This window comes from Paramormyrops kingsleyae, chromosome 21 (assembly GCF_048594095.1).
Source record: "Paramormyrops kingsleyae isolate MSU_618 chromosome 21, PKINGS_0.4, whole genome shotgun sequence".
Lineage (NCBI taxonomy): Eukaryota > Metazoa > Chordata > Actinopteri > Osteoglossiformes > Mormyridae > Paramormyrops > Paramormyrops kingsleyae.
Window position 1 is genome coordinate 13128758 of NC_132817.1, and position 12920 is coordinate 13141677.

A 12920-nucleotide genomic window follows, 5' to 3' on the forward strand; every position below is an offset into this window, starting at 1 on the left:
CACTAAGTGTGTCTAGTCACATGTTTTGTCCCTTGAGAGTGTGGTGACTTGAACACGACGACCATTCAGGTATTGCCTGTAAGGCCAGGATTACTGTGACCAGTCCCCTGTCAGGGGGCCACCTTGTGGACCTGAGGGGGGTCAGCCGTTTAGGAAGGTTTAAAGACAGCAGCCCACCCCCCCGTGCTGTTGTCGCTGAGGTTAGATGTTAGCTCCTCATCTATCTCCATCCCTGTGCCCGGCGGGATAACTGCAGCCGCCTGCTGCATCTCTTTCAGCGGCCTGGGGTTAAATATGGAAGGGGGTCTTCTTCTACCCCAATCTCCTCCTCTTTGTCCCCCTAATGACAACACATGGATCCAAATAAGGAGATTTGGCTGGGAGCTGAAACAGAGGCCAGCCCAGGCCTGCCCTGAAAAGGGCTTTAAGGGTGTGGCTGGGAGGGGTCTGCGAGGGAAAAAGTCCAGTCGAGGGTCCTCTGGCCGTACCCCGACCCCTACAGTGCTGCTCCTTATTCACTCCTCTGCCACTCCTCCTCTCCATCCCGACCCCTGTCTGCTGCAGACTCTCTCTCCCACACGCAGGAAGCTTCTCTGTGCAGTATCCTGCCCAGACTGCCACCATGGAGGCCATCAAGAAGAAGATGCAGATGCTGAAGCTGGACAAGGAGAATGCCATCGATCGCGCCGAGCAGGCGGAGTCCGACAAGAAAGCCGCTGAGGACAAGTGTAAGCAGGTGAGCTGGAGGACTGGGTACCGCAGTCATCTGCAACTGCACTAATGCTGCAAACGAGCAGGACACACTGCGCTAGCACTGCAAACGAGCAGGACACACTGCGCTAGCACTGCAAACGAGCAGGACACACTGCGCTAACACTGCAAACGAGCAGGACACACTGTGCTAGTACTGCAAACGAGCAGGACACACTGCGCTAACACTGCAAACGAACAGGACACACTAAGCTAACACTGCAAACGAGCAAGACACACTGCGCTAGCACTGCAAACGAGCAGGACACACTGCGCTAGCACTGCAAACGAGCAGGACACACTGCGCTAGCACTGCAAACGAGCAGGACACACTACGCTAACACTACAAACGAACAGGACACACTAAGCTAACACTGCAAACGAGCAAGACACACTGCGCTAGCACTGTAACAATATAAATCTATGGAATGAGAGTACAGTACGATAACATTAAATCTAAATGTAAAGAAAGTCAACAGAATTGTAACACTGCAATAGTGTAAATGTAAGGAAAATGCACAGTATTATAACAATATAACAGTGTAAAACTAAGGACAGATGACTGAAACGTTCCACATGTGATGACAGTATATCAAGCTCAGACCAATTTCAGTGTCAAAATGTTTAGTCTCCTAAATCTCTGTGTGCAGGTTGGGTGTACCATCTGTTGTGCTTGTTGCCACACCCCTCGTTGGGTGTTACTCACTGTGTCCCTGAGAAGTATCAGCACCACAGGGGTTGTTACTGTCTCTCCCAGACAGCTGCAGTTTTTAGGAGCTCAACTGGGTGCCAGGTGTCCTCCAGACACACCTCTCTACAAACACGATTCAGAGGGAACCAAAGCAACAGCACAGAAGTGCACCAGGAATAAAATGTAGAACTCACCACCTGCCACTCTGAGCCTCCTGGGGGCGCCATTCAAATCCAGGCACATGCCAGAGGTGAAGAGGGACCGGTCCAGACCACTCCAAGCCCATCTATGGGGAGGGATTAGCAGTTACTGATCTGCCTACAGGGACTAACCATACATCTCTGTATAAACAGCATAAAGAAACCTGTGTGGTTTGGCAGGATATGCTGCCTGAACACACATGAAAATGCTTGCTGGAGGGAGACAGGTCATGCACTCAGGCCGTCTCACTGGGAATGTAAACAAAGCATATTGAGCCGAATCAGATGGCGCCCATCATTCTCTGCTCACACGGGGTCAACGTGCATGTTGACATCCTTCCACAGTGGGGTGTGGAATGTGAGTGTGTGTGTGTGTGGGGGGGGCAATTTGGATATGGGGAGAAGAGGCTGAAGGGGACCTGAGGCCGGGGGGGGGGGGGGGCGACTGTGGGACTGACAGCATCTTCCGAGGACTTCAGTGATGTGGGGCTTAATGATAATTATCCATGATCAGTCAACTTGGCTCGTTAGGGCAGCCGCATGTCCAGGAGCTCATTTTAACTGACTAAAAATACGTCCTCAGTGGGTCGACCCTAGAGGAAAGAGGCAGAATGAACAATCTCATGTACTAGGACAGACGGACTCTGAACCAGACATGCATATGATCAACACTGACTGTACACCACACCCTATTCTCCAGTATTTACATGAAGAGTGAACTTCAATGTACCATAAAGTTTGAAATTGTGTTTAGCTACAGTTGTCCCTCCCATTGGTTATTTGGAGAAGTCCTACAACCAATGAGGTTAAAGTCCCTCCCACTGCTCATCTTGCAAAGCGTGCATTATAACCAATCAGCAGATAGGCTCTTAGTGGTTGCTTGTCAAGTCCTCAAATTCAGGTCTATGTGATCATGTCTACAGATGACGTCAAATCTCTGGTCACATCAGATTGAGAATTGGAGTGTGAGAAGAGGGCCACACCGGTCCCTCTTAGTCTATTTCTCTGTTAACGGCTCATGATAGGCTGGAGATGTTTAGAGATCTTTATCATTTACAGGGGCAAACACTTGAATCTTCATGGCTCTTCATGTTCGACTCCTAGCCACATCTGTCCTGTATGCCCCCCCCCCCTTTATTGGCATCTCTCCAAACCTGAGGGGGGAGTGAAGTCCAGACCACCAGCCCTTCACACTAGGTTTCCATCGAAAACATGGCAGACAAAACTAGCTTTGGTGTTGGAAAATACGTAGCGATTTAAAGACCTACTCCAGTTACCAACACATAAATTTCTCTTAAATATTCACAAAATGCTTTGGACCTGTTCTGTAGCCCAGAAGACACCCGCTTCAGTAGGAGACAGAGTAACCAGTCAGTGTTTAATCCCAGGACTGCTCTTCTAATGGTGTCAGGCCAGTAACAGGCATAAATCCTCAGTACCCTGAAAGAGAACTTTGGGTTTGAGGTTACATTCTCCCATCTGCTGGAGCGGTTGATGCCTTGGTGACCCAGTTGTCATTGCTCTGCTTCTCATCCCACAGCTGGAGGAGGAGCTACTGGGCTTGCAGAAGAAACTGAAGGCCACAGAGGATGAGCTGGACAAGTTCTCCGAGGCCCTGAAGGACGCCCAGGAGAAGCTGGAGCTGTCTGAGAAGAAGGCTGCAGACGTGAGCTGACAACCCCATCACAACCACACCGCCTCTCCAGAACAATAGCCCTGTTACTCAGTATCACACAATAAAGACTCACTGTCCAGGAAGTCTGTGCTGTCAGGCTGTCAGTGATACTCCTACAGTTCACCATGAATGAATGAAATCTTCAGGTGGTAAAAAAAAAACAAAAAAAACCTTCTATGTGATTTGTGGTAATCGCTTAACTGCTTTCATCTTTTATTCAGGATAATTTGCGTAATCTTAGGTCATTTGCTTCAAATATTTAGCGGGAGGCATCCCAAGATTGGACACAACATTCTGCGAATTTTTTATCCGCGCCAACGCATTCCAGATGACACAACTCCCTCCGCGTAACGTCCATCATGATGGGAATCCCCCCGAGCGGAGACCACCGGGGGGATGCGCGCGTCCCGGCCCCCGATTCCGGGCTGAAAGCTGCGGTTCCTGAGGAACGTGAGGAATGTGCCTAGAGCTCACGGCAGATCGGCTCTCCGTCCCAGGGGATCGACTCCTCAAACCTTTCCGCTGGGCGCACCGCACAGCAACATTCCTGCGGTCTGCACATTGAATTTAACACGTTTCCGCATACTGCTTCTTAAAGCCGGGGTACCTAGTGCTTAGTTTAAAGGTTTGCCTGCATTGATGCTTTGGGAAAAACGTAACAGGGTTCCTATTAGACTAGACCCCAATGTGCACACAGCATGGGACAGATATAGAAGCGACGTGGAGATTTTTAATTTTGTTAATATCGAAAATATGCTTTTCGTTGGCCTCCATAAAATTAACTTTAATACAGACACGCCGATTCCTGCCAGGTGTTTATCCCGGATAAAGGGATCCGCTGTGTGTACAGAAGCATTTCAGAGTCACGAACCGAAACTCGGACCTCCCTGAAAGGCGCTATACACTCCTCACGGAAGAGCTATGTCTATCCACGGACATTTTGTATTATGACCGGTAGTGCCGTGCTCCAAAAGCATTCGTCAAACATTCCCCAAATATTTTACTGAGGGGAGCTTCAACGGTGATGGTGGCGAACATAAAACAAAGTACATCGTTAAGATGTGTCGCCATCCTGTCGCGGCAGCGGCAGGACCCTCACTAACGTGGCGGGAGTTGTGGCGTGTTTTCCCTGGTTCGGCGGCATGGGGGTCTGTTGTCAGTGTCACCCCCAGGGAAGAATCCCTTTGGGGACAACGTGAGTAGGAGAAGCCATTGAGAAAGCATCGGTTCAGTCATAGCCCCAGGGCACAACCTGAGAAGACCGGGTGCCGGATGGGTCTCCCCCACACAACTAACTATGGGTTCAGTGTCTTTTCAAAAGCTGGGACAGGCTTGCTTTGCAGAGTCATGCACATTTCTGCCTAGTCCACACTATTCCGAAGCGAAGTAGACACGTCCCCCACCCCCCCTGAAAGCGTGAGCTCATCTGAAGCATGCTCCTCTTCGGAATTGGGGCGGGTTACCGTGGCTTTCTTCGGAAACCCTGCCTTTTCACCCCGCACCCCTCCCAGCTGGGACGCTTTGCCTTGATATTACATTCCAAGCAGCAAATGAATAGTCTGGCTGGCCATTTTACGCTTTCATTCAGATGCAAGGCTGAGCCTGTGTTTAAACTCACTTAGTATTGGACTATTTATAATAATTAACTGTTGCGCATTCCTCGGATTATTTAAAACCAGTTTGCACAGTTTTCAAAGTTTTTCTTCTAACTGTAAATAGTATTTAAGATTTCCCGTTTTGCGTATTTTTCCAACGTAAACTTTATTTTAAGGCCGTAAGTAGTTGTGCGTATACGACAATGGCAGGTTTGAATTCTCTGGACGCCGTGAAAAGAAAAATCCAGACGCTGCAGCAGCAAGCAGATGAAGCGGAGGACCAGGCGCAAATGTTACAGAGGGAGCTGGACGCTGAACGGGAACTGCGTGAGAAAGTGAGGAGAAAACATGGCTTTCGTGTATAACCTAGAACCATTGATGTCTTCTGCCTTCTTCTCGGGTCGTGCGGGCTTTTCCTCCTGTCGTTTTCTAGAAGCCCTGCATGGTTTAATCTATTTGAAATGGGGCCACTTGGGTCTATTGATTAGTTTCTACTAACAGCGCGCAAGGCGTTGGTCCGTCCGGCTAAAAGTGGAGAAAAAGTGGGAAAGTTAAAAGTGGCCTGAATCCGCTGCTCCTGGCGAATCCATCGGGCGCTGTGTCACCTATAAGATGTGTAACAACTTTTTCTCCTAACGCACTGAATACGCGGGTCTCAGCAAACAATCCCAAAGGTGCTTAATTCCTAAGACTTTAAGTACTTTATCATTAACAACGATTCGTACTATTTCATAGTCACACGTTTTAACGGGTTCTCAGATTCCCGCACGACCCCGTTATTTGACGATCTAAATAAATAACCCGACGTGGTAATAAACCAACGCTGATTTCCATATGACAGCTTGTATAATGTTAACGTTAATTATAGACAAAGAACCGCTATTCTTGGTGGATTCTATGGTTGGATGGACATTTAAGAGATGAAGGTTAGGTTCTCTGGCCAGAGGTAAGGTGATGCAATTTCACTGTTATTAGAAGGCCAGCGCCAAGGTGGTTGGGTTAATGGGTCTTTAGAGTTTAATGTGATAAACCATGGCTCCAGGTTAACTAGATGCCGTTCAATGAAAATGTATTGAATGCTGTGGTGGATCCTGTCTCCTGGATCCATAATCCACAGGGCGGACCTTTCAGACGTGAACCCACTAACCCCCGACAGTTCAGACTGGCTTACCGGTGCCAGGAGTGAGCATTTCGATCTTTCAGCAGTTTCTGTAATTATTAGCCTGGAGGAAAAGTCATCCTTCAGATGTTTATTGGGAGAGGAGACTGACTAATTGTTTGGTAATGACGTGGAGATTAAATTAGAGGGCTGTGTGTAAGGCACTGGGCCAGGTGTGAGGACCTCAGCCGGCTTAATGAATCCGCGTTTGCTTGCACAAAGGCAGGATGTAGGAGCCCGAAATGCTAGTCTTACTTTGTTTCTGGTGGACTGGTCAGTACATATTCTATATACTCCTCTAAACAGGCAAACGTTAAACATGATGTTGTTTGCTTATAATGTGGGGATTCTGATTACGGGGGGGGCAGAGAGGATCGAGTTATCAGGAACTACAGGAGGAAGGGAGGGGTGCCCAGGGGGACCCTGGATCGGCGCCCAGGGGGACCCTGGATCGGCTCTCTTCCTGGAGCCATGGGGCACCGCCTGGCACTCTCACTCCCGTACGTGGCAGGCTGATCAGCGCAGCCCTTCAGGTCCAGCGGCTGGGCTCTGAGGCCGGCTACCTTCAGTAGTACCTCTGGTCCATTTTCATTCAGGAGAAACCCGTGAGTCACTAAAGATGATGGGGAAAGATGAAAGTCTGTGACCAAGAGATGACGGTGCAGCTGTGTTTACATGAAGTATTATGACTTGATAACAATGGCAAATGGAAATTTTAATGGGAATTTCTTTTTGGGGGGTTTTTGTTAGCTTTTATCAGAGGAATTACAGTTGATCATTTTTTATAATAGAGGAAGTTCCTTATGACATGTCAGCCCTGCAGGGTTTTTTAACGCACAGAAAATTCACAATGAACCTGTGGTCTCTCATACGGCCCATGTTTCCACAGCTGGACTGTCATAGGCTCCACACAGCCCCAGTAGAGAATGGTGGAGCTGGTCCAGCATGGAGAACAGGTCAAGTTAGAAATATATTGTGGTGGTCTGGGTTTGTGGTCTGTTCCATCACATTAGATATGAATTGTGGTTGTTTTGGTTTGTGGTCTGGGTCATTATATTAGATATTGATTATGGTGGTCTGGTCCATCACACAAGATATGGATTGTATTAGTCTGGTTTTGTGGTCTGGTCTGTTGCATTAGATATGGATTGCGGTGGTCTGGGTCATCATTTTAGATTTGGATTGTGGTGGTCTGGGTCATCATTTTAGATATGGATTGCGGTGGTCTGGGTCGTCATATTAGATATGGATTGTGGTGGTCTGGGTTTGTTGTCTGGGCCATCATATTAGATATGGATTGTGGTTGTCTTGGATTTATGGTCTGGGTCGTCATATTAGATATGGATTGTGGTGGTCTGGGCCATCATAATAGATATGGATTATGGTGGTTTGGGTCATCATATTAGATTTGGATTGTGGTGGTCTGGGTTTATTGTCTGGGCCATCATATTAGATATGGATTGTGGTTGTCTTGGTTTGTGGTCTGGGTCATCATATTAGATATGGATTGCGGTGGCCTGGATTTATGGTCTGGGTCGTCATATTAGATATGGATTGCAGTGGTCTGGGCGATCATATTAGATATGGATTATGGTGGTTTGGTCCATCGCTTTAGATATGGATTGCTGTGGTCTGGGTTTGTGGTCTGGTCCATCACTTTAGATATGGATTGGGGTGCTGTGGGTTTGTTGTGTGGTCCATCACATTAGATAATGTGGTGGTCCAGGTTTGTGGTCTGGTCCATTGCTTTAGATATGGATTGCGGTGGTCTGGGTTTGTGATCTAGTCCATCACATTAGATATGGAATGTGGTGGTCCGGGTTTGTGGTCTGGTTTGTTGTGTTAGATATTGATTGTGGTGGTCAGGGTTTGTGGTCTGATCCATCACATTAGATGTAGATTGTGGTAGTCTGGGTTTGTGGTCCATTGCATTAAATATGTAGTATTGTGGACCCAGTCCTGTTTCACATTATGTCCTGTAGACATGATCAGTGAGGTTTGACTCAGGGGAGTTACTATCCCGTGGTGGGAATAACCGCATTACAGGTATGAGTGCTCTCCTCACCCCCTCTCTGCCCGACATGAGTACATGGTGCAGGTTTTGGGCCCACACCTAGAGCACTCACAGCAGAGAGGTCACACAGTGGCAGAAGTCTCACAGCTGAGAGACCCAGTTCATTTGGTAAAAACTGATCAGCGCCAGGCGAAAGGGCTGGCAAGGGATCCTGAGAATAACAGTGGGATGGGTGGATTGTGGTGGCGCTGGATCCTGTTTTTTCTGTGAGGATTCTCAGAGCGATAGGGCCAGGCCACAGCTGAGGCCCTGGCGTGCGTGTAGAGGCCAGGCCCAGCACTGGCCCGCGTCCTGCTCCTCTTTGATAAAAGCGGCGGCGCCCAGGCAGACCCCAGCACGCCGCGTGGATGATGGAGAGCGCGTGAGGAACGCTGACAAGCCCCTGTCTCCCCAGCTCACAGATGGTTCCACTTAGCTTTCTGCCTGATCACTATTACATCTCCCACAAACCTCCTCGGCAGCCCGTTTTACCATATAAGGCCGAAAGCAGCAGAATGCAGCCATTCGGGAAGGAAGAGTGGCAGTGGGAGGGTCCCCTCCAAAATGGCGGGGGGGGTGGTGAGGGGGAAGCACTTGCGTGGGATGAGGTCCTCTTAATTTTCCTGTGCTGTTTCTCCATACATGTTTTAATGGTGTGTCTTCCTGATCTCACTTTGAAAAGCACTTTGATTTTTGCTGAGTTACCATGAGACATAAGGCTGTTGAGAGCAGCCCCCCCACCTTTGGTGCAGTGTAGCGAGCCCCCCCCCCCCGGCCTCCCCGTCCCCCGGCAGGAAGATGTCCCACACGTCCCCAGTTATCTGCGGCCTCAGGAAATGGCCCTGTGACGTCAGCCTTCCGGAGCATTCTAGAAGCCCGTTTTGAGTGCTCTGCAGTTCCTGCCATTCAGGGAGACATCCTGCAGGCTGCCTATATGGCGAAAGGCCTACATAGGTGTTTGTTTCAGGGCCTGGCCTGTGGATGGGGCTCCAGGCCTTCTCAGAACCGCTGGGTTTCCTTTGTGTGCTTGTCTTTGAATGAAAACTGTTTCCTGCTTGCTGGAGAATGTCAGTGAGAAAAGGGGTTTGGGTCAGAGAGAGATTGGGATAAACAGTGTTACCAGTTAGGTGTCTGTCAGCACTGGAAACGGTTCTGTGGGATCAGCTGCAGATTCCCTGGCAGTGAGACACACTGGGACATGTTGAAGGGAGCAGCTGACTCAGCACCCCATTCAGATTATAAATCATCTGATACCAGATTAGCAGTAGGGACTAGTTAGTAATCCTATCTCCTTTTTGATTGTTCATATTTCCAGAGGAATCAGGTTAACAAAAGTTTACTGTGTGGGACCATATGGATCAGATCTGAGATGGTTTCAATGTGTAAAGTTCGTACCAGCATGTGATAAACCACTTAGAAATCATAACCCAGGGGGCCATAAGGGAGGGAGGAGTCAGGATTGTGGCCCCTGTGATGGGGGCCCTAAAATATTTGAAACATAATGGATTGGTCTGTGTTGGGGGCCCAATATGATATGTTTTCATGGAGCACAAAGTCTCTATCAGCGTCGCTGCCATAACCCTAAGAACACAAGCAGACACCAGACGGGCGGGTGAAGTTAGGGTCTGTGACCTCTCCGTCTCACTGACCGCTGACCCCTTGACCTCCACAGGCCGAGGGAGATGTGGCAGGTTTGAACCGCAGAATCCAGCTGGTGGAAGAGGAGCTAGACCGCGCCCAGGAGAGGCTGGCCACTGCGCTGCAGAAGCTGGAAGAGGCGGAGAAGGCGGCCGACGAGAGCGAGAGGTAGGCCCGGGGGTCCATGGGGTGCGGCGTGTGGGGGATTCACAGCTCCCTGACTGCTTTATGTCTGGGCAGGGGGATGAAGGTGATCGAGAACCGGGCGATGAAGGATGAGGAGAAGATGGAGCTCCAGGAGATGCAGCTGAAGGAGGCCAAGCACATCGCCGAGGAGGCCGACCGCAAGTACGAGGAGGTGAGGCGACCGAGAGAACAGAGACTCCGCGACCACGCCCGTGTGTGGGTGCCCCCCTTCCCCACTCATCTGGCCGGGTGTCCCGCAGGTGGCACGTAAGCTGGTGATCCTGGAGGGGGAGCTGGAGAGAGCTGAGGAGAGGGCAGAGATCTCCGAGCTGTGAGTGCCTGTCGTCCTCAGCCTGTCATGGCTTACATACCATCCTCTTAAGATCAAATGGGAATTGCCAGGAGGCGTGTCAGAGGTTGTGGAGGGGCGGGGCTTATAACTGAAACTGCTTCTCTGAGAAATCCACTTATCCCTGGGTCACACTGATATTTATGTTGTAGAATCTCTTCACAAGCTCTTTGTCAGGGTGCCAAGGCCTGGAGCATAGGGCGGGGGGGGGAGTAGACTAAATATTTAAGAGCGGCCCCTTCATTCATAAAATGAATTCAGTGAAGAGTTGGGCTCTTTAGTTGCAGATTTCAAGTGGAGGGGCTTTGCTGGGGAGGCCACGGACAAGCCAGCTAATATCCCCAAATGAGGAGTCATGCTCTCTTCTCCTCACAGGAAGTGTAGCGATCTGGAGGAGGAGCTGAAGAATGTCACCAACAACCTGAAGTCCCTTGAGGCCCAGTCAGAGAAGGTGAGTCCTCCTTCTGTCAGGGAGGGTGAGTCTTCAACCCATATCCAGTCAGAGTTGGGCCTTACTGGGCTCGACTGGCTAGTAGGCTCTCCTACTGGGAGTTGTTTTGAGACACATAGACGTCTGGCCAGTGTTTCGGCCGTCCCGCTGACGGGATGAGTGACCTTCCTCTCCCACGTCCACAGTACTCAGAAAAAGAGGACAAATACGAAGAGGAGATTAAGCTGCTCAACGACAAGCTGAAGGAGGTGAGAGGTGGTGGGAGGCAGGGTCCCGACAAGCGCGCGCGTGAGTCTGTATGTGCGTGCGGAGGCGGGCTGTCACCATGGTGACCACAGCGCCTCACTCTGATTGGCCACAGGCTGAGACCCGCGCGGAGTTCGCCGAGAGGACGGTGGCCAAACTGGAAAAGACCATCGATGACCTGGAAGGTATGAATATGGCCCGCTCGCCCCTCCTTGACATTTTAATGCTGCTTTTGCCTCTCTGCCTGTTTCCTGTCCTCTCCTCCCTTTCCTCTCTGATCCTCTGCTGTCTTCCTCTCCTCGCTCCTGTCTGCTGGCCTCCCACCTGCAGATGAGCTTTATTCCCAGAAGCTGAAGTACAAAGCTATCAGCGAGGAGCTGGATCACGCCCTGAATGACATGAGCTCCCTCTAGGCCTCGCTCTGCCGCTGGCCCTGCCTTTCCTCTGCCTCTCCTGTCTATCTGGGAATTTCTCTGTAAACACGACGCCTTAATAAAGTTCTCTCTGTCCAACAAAGACTTTCTGTCTTCCTTCCTGTACTTCTCTTTCTAACACCCTGTTTGGTGGCTCCCTATCGTACATTATCTCGTGCTGATATGCTGTTGTTTCTTCCGGGACTGAGGTGGTAAGAACTTCACTGCTCCACTCATTTCGCAGTGTAGCCTCATCCGGCCTCGAGCGTGTGGAGATTCTAGAGGCGGACATTTCAGATCCACAAAGTAAAAATCCAGGCCAATATTTTGCTCAGTACTCTGTGATTCTGGCTCTTCAAATATTTAAATGGTTGGTTGAAACAAAATCTTGGTCTGTATTTTTAATTTCTTGATGTGAAATGTCCAAATTTCAAATGTCCCTCACAGCAACAGGTTGGCCGTAACCTCCAGCTCTCTCTCCGCAGAGAAACTGTCCAGTGCCAAGGAAGAGAATCTGGGAATGCACCAGGTGCTGGATCAGACACTGCAGGAGCTAAACAGCTTGTAACATGAAAAAGGTGGAAATGAGCGGGAAAGCAGGGCAGCTGGCAGTACTCCGCGCCGGTCCTGTCCCACGTTCTGGGCTGGAGGATAGAGACGGCGTCCATTTCCTCTTCTGTACTTTCTTGTTAGTTTATTTCTCCATCGGTGCCGCTTTGTCTTTCGTCTGTGTGAAATGTAGAAAACGTCCCGTCCCTTCCGTGTCCCTCGTCGCATGCTCTCGCGGTGTCACATGACTGGGTCCAGAGCGACGGAGCAAAGCAGCCTGGAGCACTGCAGCACCGGGAATTATGGGTATTCTGTCTGTTTCTTTACCGTTGGCCGTGCTGCTGAACCCACAGGGGAAAACAGAACGCAGTTTGATGGGTATTAGACGTATATAGTAGTCAGAACCAAATATATGTTAAATTTATGTAGATTTAAGAGTGAAAGCATGGCTTTATACTTGGTAAAGTATCAGAGAATCCTACTGTCCAGCTCTCTACTTCTATCTTACATGTTCTCATCAGTCATATTACGTTTGGTACACGGGCATGTCTGGGGTGGGACGTTTTGGAATTTTGCAGGGCTGCTGCTTTCTCTTCGGGGGCAGACACTGAAATCCTGGGCTTCCCTGCAAAACAGTAAGCCAGCAAATCTGGCAAAGTCCAGCCCAAATACCCAAGCATCACCTCGACCACTCCTGTCCTCAGAAGGAAAGGCTGGGATTTATCAAATGTGTCTGCGTGGATTGTGTTGTGTCACGTCACGGTGAGGCTGCCTTACATTCCAGGACCACATACTGTACCAAGCAGCTCACTGCGGCCTTTCTGTAACTGTGTTCAACTTTACCTGTCCAACTCTGAGTTCTAATAAATTTTTACAAAAAACCCTTCATGTCTTTGCTGTCTTGGTCATTTCAGGTGACTTTTAAGCTCGTGGGGTTGTAAGCTGTTGTACTTTTTCATTATTTA

The 12920-nt window shown here is 49.6% G+C and overlaps 1 protein-coding gene across 4 annotated transcripts; it reads left to right on the plus strand.

Annotated features, from left to right (window-relative positions):
- The first annotated feature begins 507 nt into the window (after nt 1-507).
- Nucleotides 508-12839, plus strand: LOC111847603 (tropomyosin alpha-4 chain). Of its 4 annotated transcripts, none has more exons than XM_023818947.2 (9): nt 508-736; nt 3182-3307; nt 9796-9929; nt 10002-10119; nt 10208-10278; nt 10672-10747; nt 10933-10995; nt 11109-11178; nt 11324-11836. In XM_023818947.2, the coding sequence occupies exons 1-9, from the start codon at nt 623-625 to the stop codon at nt 11404-11406; spliced, it is 855 nt and encodes a 284-aa protein (XP_023674715.1). In that variant the 5' UTR covers nt 508-622; the 3' UTR covers nt 11407-11836. The 4 variants fall into 4 exon arrangements, with proteins under 4 accessions (XP_023674715.1, XP_023674713.1, XP_023674716.1 ...); XM_023818945.2 differs by lacking the exon at nt 11324-11836 and adding an exon at nt 11892-12839 and having other exon boundaries at nt 513-736; XM_023818948.2 differs by lacking the exons at nt 508-736; nt 3182-3307 and adding an exon at nt 4785-5246 and having other exon boundaries at nt 11324-11828.
- Nucleotides 12840-12920: the final 81 nt, after the last annotated feature.